The following is an 18,402-nucleotide window of genomic DNA, read 5'->3' as shown; positions in this document are numbered from 1 at the left end:
TTCTTTTGTTTTGTTTCAAGTTCAAAATGAAACTTTTTTTTTCCAAGTTTTCCACAATTTGCGCGAAATTCAAAAATAAATAAACGAAATAATAAACCTGTTAATCTCATTAAAATATTGACACGGTGGTTCATTAATCTTTGGTGGGAGGTTGTGATAGTTCCTATAAACCTCAGTAGCATATTGACATGGTGGTTCATTAATCTTTGAGGTTAATAGGAACTACCACAATCTTCTACCAATAAAATATTGATACCGTGGTCCATTAATATTTGGTAGTTATTTGTAGTAGTTTCTGTTAACCTCATTTCAATATATATAATATCTTACAAATCTTCATTATAATGAAGATAAGTTATCACCATGAAGAAATAATGTTCCATTAACAACAAAGAAATAAATGTATATAAAAATGGACTCAAGTGAAAGATAACTAATCGACATTCACTAATAGTTCAGTTGTTTTTTTTATTTACTCTTTTTCAGATTACTGAGAAGGTGATGGGATGATTTATTCTATTACATATCTATCAACTAAACTGGTAAACTGTGATGGGATGATTTATTCTATTACATATCTATCAACTAAACTGGTAAACTGTGATGGGATGATTTATTCTATTAGCATCTGTACATCTGTACATATCTATCAACTAAACTGGTAAACTGTGATGGGATGATTTATTCTATTACATATCTATCAACTAAACTGGTAAAGTGTGATGGGATGATTTATTCTATTACATATCTATCAACTAAACTGGTAAAGTGTGATGGGATGATTTATTCTATTACATATCTATCAACTAAACTGGTAAACTGTCTTATTAAAAACCTTTTTAACATTTCTTTTAGCCATCTGCACAGAACGAAGATTCAGTTGTTATACCAGAGTTGGAATTTTGCAAAAGTCACAAGATGACAATCTTTCTTGGTTCTATCTACGCATATAAAGGGTTACTTATGGTGAGTTTTCAAAATATTTCTTGGTTCTATCTACGCATATAAAGGGTTACTTATGGTGAGTTTTTAAAACTTTTCTTGGTTCTATCTACGCATATAAAGGGTTACTTATGGTGAGTTTTTAAGATCTTTCTTGGTTCTATCTACGCATATAAAGGGTTACTTATGATGAGTTTTTAAAACTTTTCTTGGTTCTATCTACGCATATAAAGGGTTACTTATGATGAGTTTTAAAATCTTTCTTGGTTCTATCTACGCATATAAAGGGTTACTTATGATGAGTTTTAAAATCTTTTCTTGGTTCTATCTACGCATATAAAGGGTTACTTATGGTGAGTTTTTAAAATCTTTCTTGGTTCTATCTACGCATATAAAGGGTTACTTATGGTGAGTTTTTAAAATCTTTCTTGGTTCTATCTACGCATATAAAGGGTTACTTATGGTGAGTTTTTAAAATCTTTCTTGGTTCTATCTACGCATATAAAGGGTTACTTATGGTGAGTTTTTAAAATCTTTCTTGGTTCTATCTACGCATATAAAGGGTTACTTATGGTGAGTTTTAAAATCTTTCTTGGTTCTATCTACGCATATAAAGGGTTACTTATGATGAGTTTTAAAATCTTTCTTGGTTCTATCTACGCATATAAAGGGTTACTTATGGTGAGTTTTTAAGATCTTTCTTGGTTCTATCTACGCATATAAAGGGTTACTTATGGTGAGTTTTTAAAATATTTCTTGGTTCTATCTACGCATATAAAGGGTTACTTATGGTGAGTTTTTAAAACTTTTCTTGGTTCTATCTACGCATATAAAGGGTTACTTATGGTGAGTTTTTAAGATCTTTCTTGGTTCTATCTACGCATATAAAGGGTTACTTATGGTGAGTTTTTAAAACTTTTCTTGGTTCTGTCTACGCATATAAAGGGTTACTTATGGTGAGTTTTAAAAACTTTTCTTGGTTCTATCTACGCATATAAAGGGTTACTTATGATGAGTTTTTAAGATCTTTCTTGGTTCTATCTACGCATATAAAGGGTTACTTATGGTGAGTTTTTAAAACTTTTCTTGGTTCTATCTACGCATATAAAGGGTTACTTATGGTGAGTTTTTAAGATCTTTCTTGGTTCTATCTACGCATATAAAGGGTTACTTATGATGAGTTTTAAAATCTTTTCTTGGTTCTATCTACGCATATAAAGGGTTACTTATGGTGAGTTTTTAAGATCTTTCTTGGTTCTATCTACGCATATAAAGGGTTACTTATGGTGAGTTTTTAAAATATTTCTTGGTTCTATCTACGCATATAAAGGGTTACTTATGGTGAGTTTTTAAGATCTTTCTTGGTTCTATCTACGCATATAAAGGGTTACTTATGGTGAGTTTTTAAAACTTTTCTTGGTTCTGTCTACGCATATAAAGGGTTACTTATGGTGAGTTTTAAAACTTTTCTTGGTTCTATCTACGCATATAAAGGGTTACTTATGGTGAGTTTTTAAAACTTTTCTTGGTTCTATCTACGCATATAAAGGGTTACTTATGATGAGTTTTTAAGATCTTTCTTGGTTCTATCTACGCATATAAAGGGTTACTTATGGTGAGTTTTTAAGAGAAAGAGGATTTTCTTTTTTTACTGAAACCTCAACAAAAGCACTAATATATTATAATATAATATATATTATAATATATATACATTTATAATATACTCCATCACTCGAAAAAATAAATGGTTTATTTGTAGAAAATGTTCAATAAGTTGTATTTGGATAACATTATATAACAACGGTATCACTTCAATAATCAACATATATATAATTAACTTTCCCCCATTCTTAACCAGTATTTGTTGAACAGTTTCCAGTTCTGTCAGCTCCCTTGTATTAAATACTGTTTATAACTTAACAATCTTTTCTCATAATTATTATTATTGATTTATGGTACATTGAAATAACTTATCTTTTCCTCTGTCGTGGTTAGTATTATATTTACATGGTTATGAAATATTGTTTTGATATATTTGACTGATTGATTGTTTACAATTAAGCACAAATCTGTCTAATGGGCTATGCATGCGTTGCCCACCATGGGTATTGAGTGGTTTCTAGAGGTGTGAATCCAAAGACATCCCACTGTACCACAGGGGGATGTATATTTGAACAATCTAGACACCTTTAAGATACATATTAAAATGTTTCTTACATTTACTAACAAAATTTTTTCTGTACTTTTATAGTTTTACTGATGTATGTATCCATAACTAAAATTATAAAATCATTACTTCTGATGTAGGAATTCTATTCTTTATTTTCATGGGTCGGGCGTAATCTTGGGGTTCAAGTTCCAGACTACTGCAAAATCCCGCTTTGAACTTTGGGGGTCGGGGGTTTGTTGTAAGAGAAACTAAGATCTACTCAATTAGTGTAGGACAAGAGTCGGCGGTAAATGCTGCTGACTAGCTGCCTTCCTTCTATTCTATTAGCTGAAAACAAGGAACGACTAGCGTAGTTTGTTGAATTAATCCTGTATATTGCATATATATATATACGTATACTGTAGTGTAATATACTTCATGTATTTAATATACATTTAAATAACTTGAAGGTAAATGAAAGACATTTTAATGTCAAACGGGAGAGATGTATTGTCGTTTCACATTTACAAGTATAACTTCTCGTTTATTAATATATATATCAGATCGACCGTGTACTAACTTCACAATACATTCTGATGTCTTCATAGGCATTTGGCTGCTTCCTTGCTTGGGAAACCAGACACGTGAGTATTCCAGCACTTAACGACTCCAAATATATCGGAATGAGCGTTTACAATGTAGTAATTCTGTGTGCGACCGGTGCCGCTGTTTCCTTTGTGCTCCGAGAACACCAGGACGCTGCCTTTATCATAATCTCCATCTTTATTATCTTCTGTTCTACCACCACCTTGTGTTTGGTATTCGTGCCCAAGGTGAGACTGGTGAGGGCAAGGCTTGTATATATCTTTTATTCTTAAAGATAACAGTTCCTAAGTTACTCGTGTAATTGTCTAATTTTCATGTGTTACTCCTCTGGTTTTAAATGTTAAGGTACTTAAATTCGAAGAACTTTATCCCAGTAAGTTAGTCTGTTTTGCAACCAGAATAGCTACTTTGTTCTCCATATTTTCAATTGACAAATAACTTATGATGGCCTTTTATATATATCAATCAAAGAGACACACATATCTCCAATAAAATGCTTTTGAGTATGTTTCATACAGCTCCTAAGGAATCATCTTGTTTTCAACTGACTTTCATTAATATTGTTTTATAACTTTTATTTCCAGACACTATCCAGACCAGATCTCCCATGGTGCACTGCGGTCGTACCACAGTTTAATATTATTTTATTCAGGCCTTATATATACATATATATATACATATGAATGTACTACGTTTGATTGTATTTCCTGTCACGAACTGAAATAATAAAAAATTAAGATATCAGATAATCGACTCCTTGTCTATTTCTAGCTTGTTGAACTAAAGAAAAATCCAAGTATTGGAGAGAGACGCATGAGAGCCACCCTGAAACCTGTGAAGAAGTCCAGAAGAGATTCGGAAGAGTTCGAACTACACAGTCGAATTAGACGTCTCCAAGACGAAAATTACAGATACAGGCAAAAGCTGGAAGAGGTACCACTAATTTTAATTTGTACTCCATATCATAACTACAAACTTTTATTATTATGTCCAACACGAGTAAATGCTGATTATATTATGATATGAAGTCGTACAATTTGAAATTATTTATGATATAAACAAGAATGAACCTTTGTTACCATTCGAGGATGACTTAGAAGTGGTTTTATATTCACCTATAAGAACGTTTCAATGAATACGTAATACAGTGATATACGTAATAAATATGTGATATTAATGATTTATTAAATAAAATATGTTAAGTGAATTAATCCTTTCTCCTATTCGGTGATAATCAATTGTGGTCAACATCTCACTTTGAAGACATCTCTGTAATAACAGTAGACAGAAAGTATCTAGTTTGAAGACATCTCTGTAGTAACAGTAGACAGAAAGTATTACTTAGTTTGAAGACATCTCTGTAGTAACAGTAGACCAAAAGTTTTATCTAGTTTGAAGACATCTCTGTAGTAACAGTAGACAGAAAGTATTATCTAGTTTGAAGACATCTCTGTAGTAACAGTAGACAGGAAGGTTTATCTAGTTTGAAGATATCTCTGTAGTAACAGTAGACAGGAAGTATTATCTAGTTTAAAGATATCTCTGTAGTAACAGTAGACAGGAAGGTTTATCTAGTTTGAAGATATCTCTGTAGTAACAGTAGACAGGAAGGTTTATCTAGTTTGAAGATATCTCTGTAGTAACAGTAGACAGGAAGGTTTATCTAGTTTGAAGACATCTCTGTAGTAACAGTAGACAGGAAGTATTATCTAGTTTGAAGATATCTCTGTAGTAACAGTAGACAGGAAGTATTATCTAGTTTGAAGATATCTCTGTAGTAACAGTAGACAGGAAGTATTATCTAGTTTGAAGATATCTCTGTAGTAACAGTAGACAGGAAGTAGTGTGTTAGATCAATTTGCTAATTGTAAAACCAAGGTTATAAATATCAAACCACATTTTGAAATAAAGTGAGGATTTATTGTTAGTGTAGTAATTTAAGTTAACATCGAGAACTATTTAGTAAGACTTGATTCTAGTTTATGAAACATCTTTATTGACGTCATTAAACAAATCTACAGTTTTATCACACTGTTACATAATATTATATTACAAGTACTAATGTATCCTAGAGAAATATGGAGCTGCAAGATCTGATGGCAAGCTTGAAAGATATGGATGAGCCAGTAATCATAATTAGTCATGGAGTGACGTCACCAATCCCAGAAGCTTCTTCTGATGGAAACTGTGAAGACATCCAAGGTTCGTGCTTATAGAGATTCTTAGAATATCTAAGGTTCCAAAACTTGGTATATCTTGTATAAGAAAGAGTTTGTAACGTTATTAAGTCAGAGGTCCCAATGAGTTAGAAACAGGTGTAAAACTGGGTGTGCTGAAAACTTCAGGATAACCAGTAATTTAACAAAACTGCTGTTTAGACATGTATAACTAAATCAGCATTGAAACTCTTTATAACATAAAGAGTTGTAGAACTTATAAGCATGAACAGTGATAAGACATGTTATTAACTTGGGTTTGTAGAAATAATATAAAGAATGTTATTAACGTATATTTGTAGAGTTAGCAGTTATGTTTATCACAGCCAGTATTATACAGTTAGTGTTAAGTGATGTCTCTGAAAGTGGATATGCACAATTTTGGGAAAGACGTCATAAATAACTAGACTTTAGCTCATTTTATATTCCTAAACTTTTTAACTGAGCAATCTTCCACTATAGAAACAACGATTACGAGAGGATAACACGTGAAGTTATTTTATCCTGGAACAATTCTTTCATAAGGTTATATGTGATTAAAATTATTTTTGAAATAACTTTGTATGTCTTTATTAATCACACACGCCTCGTTTGTTTGTGTTTATAACAACGTAATATCTCCTAAACAGTCATTGTTCCCAACTTTCACCAAGATAGAGAAATCACAGTTATTACCAGTTCTTCGTCCTCAGAAGAAGAACCAGAAGAGAAACAACCTTTGAGGTAAGGCAGTATTATTCTTTTGAAACAAAGCATCATCATTAGGGTTATTTCAAATATACTTTGATATTCTGAGTGAGTATGGTTAACTAAAGTCTACAATAATATTCAGAGTGAGTATGGTTAACTAAAGTCTACAATAATATTCAGAGTGAGTATGGTTAACTAAAGCATAAATAAGATTCTGAGTGAGTAGGGTTAACTAAAGCATACAATAAGATTCTGAGTGAGTAGGGTTAACTAAAGTCCCCAATAATATTCAGAGTGAGTAGGGTTAACTAAAGCATACAATAATATTCAGAGTGAGTAGGGTTAACTAAAGCATACAATAAGATTCTGAGTGAGTAGGGTTAACTAAAGTGTACACAGAGATTCTGAGTGAGTAGGGTTAACCAAAGTGTACACAGATTCTGAGTGAGTAGGGTTAACTAAAGTGTACACAGATTCTGAGTGAGTAGAGTAAACTAAAGTATACACAGATTCTGAGTGAGTAGGGTTAACTAAACTATACACAGAGATTCTGAGTGAGTAGGGTTAACTAAAACATACAGTAAGATTCTGAGTGAGTAGGGTTAACTAAAACATACAGTAAGATTCTGAGTGAGTAGGGTTAACTAAACTATACACAGAGATTCTGAGTGAGTAGGGTTAACTAAAACATACAGTAAAATTCTGAGTGAGTAGGGTTAACTAAAACATACAGTAAGATTCTGAGTGAGTAGGGTTAACTAAACTATACACAGAGATTCTGAGTGAGTAGGGTTAACTAAAACATGCAGTAAAATTCTGAGTGAGTAGGGTTAACTAAAACATACAGTAAGATTCTGAGTGAGTAGGGTTAACTAAACTATACACAGAGATTCTTTTGCTGAACATAGTGAAGAGCAGGTAAAAGATAACATGTTATTATACTCTTCCAGAAAACTGTCTTCAGTTTCCTTTAAAGTTGCCCTAGTTACCACTGGCATGGAAGAGAGTCCTATCAGTAGCAGAAAAGGATCGAGCCCCGAATCTGAGTTGCCGCTTTCGGAGGTTCTAGACACGGAAACCAGTGCTTCCTCGCTCGTTCAGTCTCGCCCCCTGTCTTTCATGGAACAAATCAGCCAAATCATTAGACACATAGATTCCGAGAGTAGTAATGAATCGAATGAATTACACAAACAAGTTTCGGTACAAGTCAGTAAGGTCACCGTGGAGTCGGCAGAACCGTCGTATTCTAGAACAAACCACCATAAGAAAGATATGTCTGACACTGATATATGTGAGAATGGTCAGTTTTCAGACGGTAAGTGTATCTTATATAAATATTTTAACACCAGGTGAATTTAAACCTTGTGAAGCTAATACACACTTCAATAACCGATTTTTTAAATTAACTGCGATGTATGTTGTTGATAACCCTAGAATCGTACAACATACACTGTTGTCACAGAATATATCAGTTAACTTAGATGAATCGTACAACATACACTGTTGTCACAGAATATATCAGTTAACTTAGATGAATCGTACAACAAACACTGTTGTCACAGAATATATCAGTTAACTTAGATGAATCGTACAACATACATGTTGTCACACAGTTAACTTAGTTGTCACAGAATATATCAGTTAACTTAGATGAATCGTACAACATACACTGTTGTCACAGAATATATCAGTTAACTTAGATGAATCGTACAACAAACACTGTTGTCACAGAATATATCAGTTAACTTAGATGAATCGCAACATACACTGTTGTCACAGATGAATCGTACAACATACACTGTTGTCACAGAATATATCAGTTAACTTAGATGAATCGTACAACATACACTGTTGTCACAGAATATATCAGTTAACTTAGATGAATCGTACAACATACACTGTTGTCACAGAATATATCAGTTAACTTAGATGAATCGTACAACATACACTGTTGTCACAGAATATATCAGTTAACTTAGATGAATCGTACAACATACACTGTTGTCACAGAATATATCAGTTAACTTAGATGAATCGTACAACATACACTGTTGTCACAGAATATATCAGTTAACTTAGATGAATCGTACAACATACACTGTTGTCACAGAATATATCAGTTAACTTAGATGAATCGTACAACATACACTGTTGTCACAGAATATATCAGTTAACTTAGATGAATCGTACAACATACACTGTTGTCACAGAATATATCAGTTAACTTAGATGTTAACTTATCGTACAACATACACTGTTGTCACAGAATATATCAGTTAACTTAGATGAATCGTACAACATACACTGTTGTCACAGAATATATCAGTTAACTTAGATGAATCGTACAACATACACTGTTGTCACAGAATATATCAGTTAACTTAGATGAATCGTACAACATACACTGTTGTCACAGAATATATCAGTTAACTTAGATGAATCGTACAACATACACTGTTGTCACAGAATATATCAGTTAACTTAGATGAATCGTACAACATACACTGTTGTCACAGAATATATCAGTTAACTTAGATGAATCGTACAACATACACTGTTGTCACAGAATATATCAGTTAACTTAGATGAATCGTACAACATACACTGTTGTCACAGAATATATCAGTTAACTTAGATGAATCGTACAACATACACTGTTGTCACAGAATATATCAGTTAACTTAGATGAATCGTACAACATACACTGTTGTCACAGAATATATCAGTTAACTTAGATGAATCGTACAACATACACTGTTATCACAGAATATATCAGTTAACTTAGATGAATCGTACAACAAACACTGTTGTCACAGAATATATCAGTTAACTTAGATGAATCGTACAACATACACTGTTGTCACAGAATATATCAGTTAACTTAGATGAATCGTACAACATACACTGTTGTCACAGAATATATCAGTTAACTTAGATGAATCGTACAACATACACTGTTGTCACAGAATATATCAGTTAACTTAGATGAATCGTACAACATACACTGTTGTCACAGAATATATCAGTTAACTTAGATGAATCGATAACATACACTGTTGTCACAGAATACAGTTAACTTAGATGAATCATTTAAACATACACTGTTGTCACAGAATATATCAGTTAACTTAGATGAATCGTACAACATACACTGTTGTCACAGAATATATCAGTTAACTTAGATGAATCGTACACTGATGAATGTTGTCACAGAATATATCAGTTAACTTAGATGAATCGTACAACAAACACTGTTGTCACAGAATATATCAGTTAACTTAGATGAATCGTACAACATACACTGTTGTCACAGAATATATCAGTTAACTTAGATGAATCGTACAAACATACACTGTTGTCACAGAATATATCAGTTAACTTAGATGAATCGTACAACATACACTGTTGTCACAGAATATATCAGTTAACTTAGATGAATCGTACAACATACACTGTTGTCACAGAATATATCAGTTAACTTAGATGAATCGTACAACATACACTGTTGTCACAGAATATATCAGTTAACTTAGATGAATCGCATACAACATACACTGTTGTCACAGAATATATCAGTTAACTTAGATGAATCGTACAACATACACTGTTGTCACAGAATATATCAGTTAACTTAGATGAATCGCATAAACATACACTGTTGTCACAGAATATATCAGTTAACTTAGATGAATCGTACAACAAACACTGTTGTCACAGAATATATCAGTTAACTTAGATGAATCGTACAACATACACTGTTGTCACAGAATATATCAGTTAACTTAGATGAATCGTATAAACATACACTGTTGTCACAGAATATATCAGTTAACTTAGATGAATCGTACAACATACACTGTTGTCACAGAATATATCAGTTAACTTAGATGAATCGTACAACATACACTGTTGTCACAGAATATATCAGTTAACTTAGATGAATCGTACAACATACACTGTTGTCACAGAATATATCAGTTAACTTAGATGAATCGTACAACATACACTGTTGTCACAGAATATATCAGTTAACTTAGATGAATCGTACAACATACACTGTTGTCACAGAATATATCAGTTAACTTAGATGAATCGCATACAACATACACTGTTGTCACAGAATATATCAGTTAACTTAGATGAATCGCACAACATACACTGTTGTCACAGAATATATCAGTTAACTTAGATGAATCGTACAACATACACTGTTGTCACAGAATATATCAGTTAACTTAGATGAATCGTACAACATACACTGTTGTCACAGAATATATCAGTTAACTTAGATGAATCGTACAACATACACTGTTGTCACAGAATATATCAGTTAACTTAGATGAATCGTACAACAAACACTGTTGTCACAGAATATATCAGTTAACTTAGATGAATCGTACAACATACACTGTTGTCACAGAATATATCAGTTAACTTAGATGAATCGTACAACATACACTGTTGTCACAGAATATATCAGTTAACTTAGATGAATCGTACAACATACACTGTTGTCACAGAATATATCAGTTAACTTAGATGAATCGTACAACATACACTGTTGTCACAGAATATATCAGTTAACTTAGATGAATCGTACAACATACACTGTTGTCACAGAATATATCAGTTAACTTAGATGAATCGTACAACATACACTGTTGTCACAGAATATATCAGTTAACTTAGATGAATCGTACAACATACACTGTTGTCACAGAATATATCAGTTAACTTAGATGAATCGTACAACATACACTGTTGTCACAGAATATATCAGTTAACTTAGATGAATCGTACAACAAACACTGTTGTCACAGAATATATCAGTTAACTTAGATGAATCGTACAACATACACTGTTGTCACAGAATATATCAGTTAACTTAGATGAATCGTACAACATACACTGTTGTCACAGAATATATCAGTTAACTTAGATGAATCGTACAACATACACTGTTGTCACAGAATATATCAGTTAACTTAGATGAATCGTACAACATACACTGTTGTCACAGAATATATCAGTTAACTTAGATGAATCGTACAACATACACTGTTGTCACAGAATATATCAGTTAACTTAGATGAATCGTACAACATACACTGTTGTCACAGAATATATCAGTTAACATAGATGAATCGTACAACATACACTGTTGTCACAGAATATATCAGTTAACTTAGATGAATCGTACAACATACACTGTTGTCACAGAATATATCAGTTAACTTAGATGAATCGTACAACATACACTGTTGTCACAGAATATATCAGTAACTTAGATGAATCGTACAACATACACTGTTGTCACAGAATATATCAGTTAACTTAGATGAATCGTACAACATACACTGTTGTCACAGAATATATCAGTTAACTTAGATTTAAGTTTGTGTCCCTTTGTTTGTACTCATCACAGGTATCGAACCACGGTTTTTAGCATTGTAAGTCCGCAGACATACCATGCCACTGAGGGCTTCGGAGTTAAGCTTGAAGATACTGCACTTGTTTGTCACCTAGTGCATATATCATTAATATATGACCTAGTGCATATATCATTAATATATATATTATTGTCTGTAGAAGAAATAAAACTTACTTTCCATTAACGTGTATAATATAATACATATATTGTATATTTGTGGTAGTATCGTACATTAAATACTTTATATCTCTTTTTATTTATAATATAGAAAGCGACACCTCTCGACAACTCAGAGAGAGTATTCGTCGACGAGCGAAAAGTCTTGGAACTTTTCGGTCAGGTTCAGCGACACCTAGGGGTGTAGTAGGTGTTTCTGTAATACCTGATAGACAAGCCGATTCCCATAGGCTTTCTCCTTTCTATCCCAGCTTTAGCAGACCCATGACTAATGAAACAGAACAGAGAAAATTGAACAGAGATGTCACATCACTGTACTCGTCTTTCCCGTCTATAAAGTGTGATATAGTAGAATACTTATGATCTGATAGCGCATTTAATTAAAATGTTTTTGTTTTTTTACAAACTGTGGATCGTCTTCCTAGCTGAAACCATGATACAACACTGACGTGTGGTTGAACTGAGTAAGAGAAACCGCGATACAACACTGTCGTGTGGTTGAACTAAGTAAGAGAAACCGCGATACAACACTGACGTGTGGTTGAACTGAGTAAGAGAAACCGCGATACAACACTGACGTGTGGTTGAACTGAGTAAGAGAAACCACGATACAACACTGACGTGTGATTGAAGTGAGTAAGAGAAACCGCGATACAACACTGACGTGTGGTTGAACTGAGTAAGAGAAACCGCGATACAACACTGACGTGTGATTGAACTGAGTAAGAGAAACCGCGATACAACACTGACGTGTGATTGAACTGAGTAAGAGAAACCGCGATACAACACTGACGTGTGGTTGAACTGAGTAAGAGAAACCGCGATACAACACTGACGTGTGATTGAACTGAGTAAGAGAAACCGCGATACAACACTGACGTGTGGTTGAACTGAGTAAGAGAAACCACGATACAACACTGACGTGTGGTTGAACTGAGTAAGAGAAACCGCGATACAACACTGACGTGTGGTTGAACTGAGTAAGAGAAACCGCGATACAACACTGACGTGTGGTTGAACTGAGTAAGAGAAACCGCGATACAACACTGACGTGTGGTTGAACTGAGTAAGAGAAACCGCGATACAACACTGACGTGTGGTTGAACTGAGTAAGAGAAACCGCGATACAACACTGAAGTGTGGTTGAACTGAGCAAGAGAAACCGCGATACAACACTGACGTGTGGTTGAACTGAGTAAGAGAAACCGCGATACAACACTGACGTGTGGTTGAACTGAGTAAGAGAAACCGCGATACAACACTGACGTGTGGTTGAACTGAGTAAGAGAAACCGCGATACAACACTGACGTGTGATTGAACTGAGTAAGAGAAACCGCAATACAACACTGACGTGTGATTGAACTGAGTAATAGAAACCGCTATACAACACTGACGTGTGATTGAACTGAGTAAGAGAAACCGCGATACAACACTGACGTGTGGTTGAACTGAGTAAGAGAAACCACGATACAACACTGACGTGTGGTTGAACTGAGTAAGAGAAACCATGATACAACACTGACGTGTGATTGAATTAAGCGAGAGATGAGAAAACTATGATTGACACTACCGAACCTACTCTTTGTTTTCGCCATGAAGACACTTACATCTGATATTAGGCGAAGGTTTACAGAAGTGCTCAGCATCGTTCGTTCTACGACAAACGTAATCCACAATATTAAACAGATCTGAATTTCTCTTTATGAACATTACTTGTTGTGATGTGATCATTGTTTGGTTGCATCGCAAAGCGGATTTCCACCCTTACCCCCTCGTTACATCTTTAAGTTATAACACGTGATTATAGGCTTTCTGTACATCAAGTCGGGGGGTGAGTAGTGGAGTGTGGTCATCTGATGTTTATATTGTGCCCGAGGGAAACAAATCATATCTTAAACGATAAACCACCACGTTAGTTACAGTACCTTGATGTAATCAGATACCCAGTGTTAAACAATTTGGATAACATATTCTGTATATTTGGTGTTAACTTTAGTACGTTTTTATACTGTGTGAATCCCAGTATTTTATGAATTCCATGTGATGAAAAAGTGATTTAGATTCACCGATCAAACAAACTTTCAATTAACGTTAGCTGAGTTAACGTTAGCTCAGTCAGCTCATGTCGTTTGTTGTTGTTTAAAAGTCTCAACTGTGACCATATGGACCAAAGTGTCTACTTGACGTTTCTCTTTAACTTATAATTTGTTGCAAACCAAAGAAAAACACCTGCTTCTGGTATAATACTGTTTATGTTAATGAACTTGTTGCTAATCTTATGTGGGAATCTCGTGTCTATAAAATGAAAATATATTATCTTCCCTCAAACCCACTCAGAGTGTGAGTACTTTTGATATGAGAAATGTATCAGTTTTTTAATCAAAAAATAGTTTTGAAATACATACCATATCATACGAATTATTATTATTATTATTATTATTATTTGCTTAAAACAGTTCCATAAATGTTGTTAATAAACTATTAAATAATAATTATTTTGTGTTTCTTTTCACTTTTGCCTTAAAGGAAACATCTTAAAGTTCACTATGCTTACTTTTGACGTTCGTAATATCGCCACTAGATGGAGATCAAGGGATGGTTTGTTTGTTTTGGAATTTCGCACAAAGCTACTGAGGGCTATCTGTGCTAGCCGTCCCTAATTTAGCAGTGTAAGACTAGAGGGAAGGCAGCTAGTCAGCACCACCCACCGCCAACTCTTGGGCTACTCTTTTACCAACGAAAAGTGGGATTGACCGTCGCATTATAACGCCCCCACGGCTGGGAGGGCGAGCATATTTGGCACGACTCGGGCGCGAACCCGCGACCCTCAGATTACGCAGCGCACGCCTTAACGCGCTAGGCCATGCCAGGCCCTCAAGGGATGGACATTGAGCATACGAGACTTAGTCGCTTTGTTTTATTCACACTAGCTACTACAGGATTCGCTATTCTTCTTGAAGTCTCAAAGATTTAGCTCATGTCATGGGAAAAAACCTATTAAATGTTTGATATATTTCTACTTTCTTCATGCATAAAAGATTGGTAACCTAAATAATTTTTATTTTCAAAACAAATGCGAAAAATTCATATATTTCTAAAATTCTTGGTATTTCTCAGTTACAATATTTCAGATAATTTAAAATTAGTTTAATCATCAAGTTTATCACAATAAAATCAACAAGATATAGAAAAACACTTAGAAATAATATAATATATGTAATATCTTAATGAGTTACTATCACACGTGGCTTCAGGGTCTCATGAAGTACATTTTACGTATGTTATGTTAAAACAGTTTTGGATCGTTATTATTCAGTAGTCTGTTTTGTCATGTCTAGTCATGTTGTTTTTGGTGACTGAATCCTGACAATAGTCCTACAATGTATATTCTATTGCAAAGAGATACTAACGTAGAATTGTCGTGTCTAAGCCACACCACTCCTCCATACAGGCTTTCCATATTCCATTTAGTACAGGAAGGCACCAATACCCCAGCGCCCATTTCAACAGATAAATTGCTTGTTTTAACTTTCACGCAAAGCTACACGAGGGCTGTCTGCGCTAGCTGTCCCTAACTTACCAGTGTAAGGCTAGAGGGAAGGCATCTATCATCACCACTACCAACTCTTGGACTACTCTTTTGCCAACCAATAGTGGGATTGACCATCCCATTATAATGCCTCTACAGCTGAAAGGGCGAGCATGTTTGGCGCGACGGGGATGCGAACCCGCGACCCTCAGATTACGAGTCGAATGCCCTAATCATGCTGGGTGAGCAGTTAAATTCATAGACAATAAGTCTGGCAACTCGAGTGATATATCTTCGTATGCAATGCCATGAATATTCATTATTTCAGAAAAACAAACAAACCGTTTACTAGACTCCTTACACAATTAGACAGCTTTATACCATTCACGTACAAAAGAAAGCTTGCTCATTAAACAGAGCTGATAATTTATTTTCCATCTACTTTGACTTAACCCTGAAATTACTAATACCTTTCTAACTAAGACTCTCACGAATCTACTCAAACCACCAACAGTACTCAAACGTATTATATAATATTGTCTTTCATACACTGGTAAAACTTAATTTTAAAAGAATCAACTGAAAGTTCAGTTGATCGTCAGCTATTGTAACTTGATCTCAGAATATCTGTTTCATTTTTCAGGTGAGTAATATCTGTGGCAGGCGAACGGATATGTCGTGGAAGCAACCTGTGCTAATATGACTCATGTCGCCTCTTTGATTTTGTTGTTTACTGTTGTGTAAACAGGTTTTCACACTAATTTTTGCGTTCATGAATTCTCACTTTTTTATAAGACACCACATTCTGCTCAACACGGCTGGAATAAGACTTGTTGCAAATCTCTTTCTGCATAGTCTTGGTATCCCAAGTTGATACATATGTTCTTGTTTTCCAGTGCCATTAAACACAGGAAATATACTTGTTTTGCTAATTCTAAATTTCTGATCTCACTGTTTCATGTCCTTCCAAAAGCGATTACGTTTTGGTGACATCACACAACCTAAAATACCAATGTCAAAATGTAGTTCTTATACTGTCTCACCACTACCTTATATGGTTGTCACATGACTTGTTAATTTACATATTCAAAACTGTTTTACTATAACGTACTTAATTTTCTGTACAACCAACTTATTAGCATACATACATGGTTCATACTATTGGCTACATTGTCCATAGTGCTTGATGTGTCGTCGTGAGAAGTAGCATTTATGAACTATGAATAAATTAAAGAACAAGTGTGTATGTGTGTGTTTTTCTTATAACAAAGCCACATCGGACTATCTGCTGTGCCCACCGAGGGGAATCAAACCCCTGATTTTAGCGTTGTAAATCCGAAGACTTACCGCTGTCCCAGAGGGGGACTAAAGAAACGAAGGTTTAATATATTGATCGTTTAAATGATGTCTTGTGATTCATAGACAATTAATTTAAATCAGATTACACCATTAAACAACTGAATCAGAGGATAAGATAAAAATACAGATTACAGCAACAAAAACATGGATTACACCATTAAAAAACTGAATTAAAGGCCAAGATAACACATTACAGCACATTAAAAACTGAATCAGAGGATAAGATAAAAATACAGATTACAGCAACAAAAGCAAGGATTACATCATTAAAAAAACTGAATTAGAAGATAAAATAGAAACACAGATTACAGCAACAAAAACATGGATTACACCATCAAAAACAGAATTAGAGGCTAAGATAAAAACATAATTACATCAACAAAAACATGGATTACACCTATATAAGTACTACTGACGAAACAAAAAACATTAAGACAATACAAAGTTTATTAAAACTTAACTCATATTGACAAAAATTGAATTAAAAGCGAATTCAAAACATAGAAAACAGATCAAAGCTGAATTCAAGGAGAAATCAAAAACATAGAAAACTCAGATCAAAGCTGAATTCAAGGAGGAATCAAAACATAGAAAACTCAGATCAAAGCTGAATTCAAGGCGAAATCAAAACATAAAAAAACTCAGATCAAAGCTGAATTAAAGGAGAACTCAAAACATAGAAAACTCAGATCAAAGCTGAATTAAAGGAGAAATCAAAACATAGAAAACTCAGATCAAAGCTGAATTAAAGGAGAAATCAAAACATAGAAAACTCAGATCAAAGCTGAATTAAAGGAGAAATCCTACAAAAAATTCCAATAAAAGAAAAGGAAAAAAATCTATTACATCAACATAAAGTCGAATTAAAGAAGAAATAAAAGCAAAGATTAATTTTAGATACGCGTTCCATTCGAAGAGAAAACAACAACAGATATTACACCAGGTAACTTTGAATTTAAACATAAAACACAAATATAAATCATATCACCAACAAAACAAAATTGGTTTCAAAACGCTTTACAGATCCGAGATCCAGTCACACATACACATAAGTAAACATCCAAATGGAACGTTTTAGTTTGAAGTCTTAACAGTAATAGCAAACGGAGAGAAACAAAACAAATGAATCCATCTTTGAAGTCCGAAGTTCTATTATAAATGGACACTGATTTGTGGCAAATGAGTAACCGGACAACATATTGACATTATCGAAATAACATTTTATTGAAACTGTTCAATCGTATTTATGTTCAGGTTGATGAACAAGCACAACACAAAAATTTAAAAAAATCGATGACACCA

General features: G+C 33.9%; 2 protein-coding genes across 5 annotated transcripts in view; one reads left to right on the top strand and one right to left on the bottom strand.

Moving 5' to 3' along the window:
* The window catches only part of LOC143232168 (gamma-aminobutyric acid type B receptor subunit 2-like), a 291,391-nt gene extending 276,626 nt beyond the window's left edge, over positions 1-14,765 (top strand). Inside the window, exons 14-20 of one of the 2 annotated variants that reach the window (XM_076467285.1) lie at positions 856-966; positions 3,700-3,924; positions 4,469-4,630; positions 5,770-5,899; positions 6,543-6,636; positions 7,554-7,918; positions 12,303-14,765. In XM_076467285.1, coding sequence (XP_076323400.1) covers positions 856-966; positions 3,700-3,924; positions 4,469-4,630; positions 5,770-5,899; positions 6,543-6,636; positions 7,554-7,918; positions 12,303-12,574 — 1,359 coding nt within the window. In that variant the 3' untranslated portion in view covers positions 12,575-14,765. Of the gene's footprint in view, positions 1-855; positions 967-3,699; positions 3,934-4,468; positions 4,631-5,769; positions 5,900-6,542; positions 6,637-7,553; positions 7,919-12,302 lie in introns of both variants that reach the window. The other variant, XM_076467277.1, reaches the window with a different exon arrangement.
* The window catches only part of LOC143232180 (uncharacterized), a 28,440-nt gene continuing 15,783 nt past the window's right edge, over positions 5,746-18,402 (bottom strand). The window contains exon 7 of one of the 3 annotated variants that reach the window (XM_076467294.1): positions 5,746-5,882. In XM_076467294.1, the coding sequence (XP_076323409.1) occupies positions 5,838-5,882 (45 nt within the window). In that variant the 3' untranslated portion in view covers positions 5,746-5,837. Of the gene's footprint in view, positions 5,953-18,402 lie in introns of all 3 variants that reach the window. The other 2 variants (XM_076467315.1, XM_076467305.1) reach the window with 2 other exon arrangements.

This window comes from Tachypleus tridentatus, chromosome 1 (assembly GCF_004210375.1).
Source record: "Tachypleus tridentatus isolate NWPU-2018 chromosome 1, ASM421037v1, whole genome shotgun sequence".
Classification (NCBI taxonomy): Eukaryota; Metazoa; Arthropoda; class Merostomata; order Xiphosura; family Limulidae; genus Tachypleus; species Tachypleus tridentatus.
This window is presented reverse-complemented; position numbering and strand designations above follow the sequence as displayed.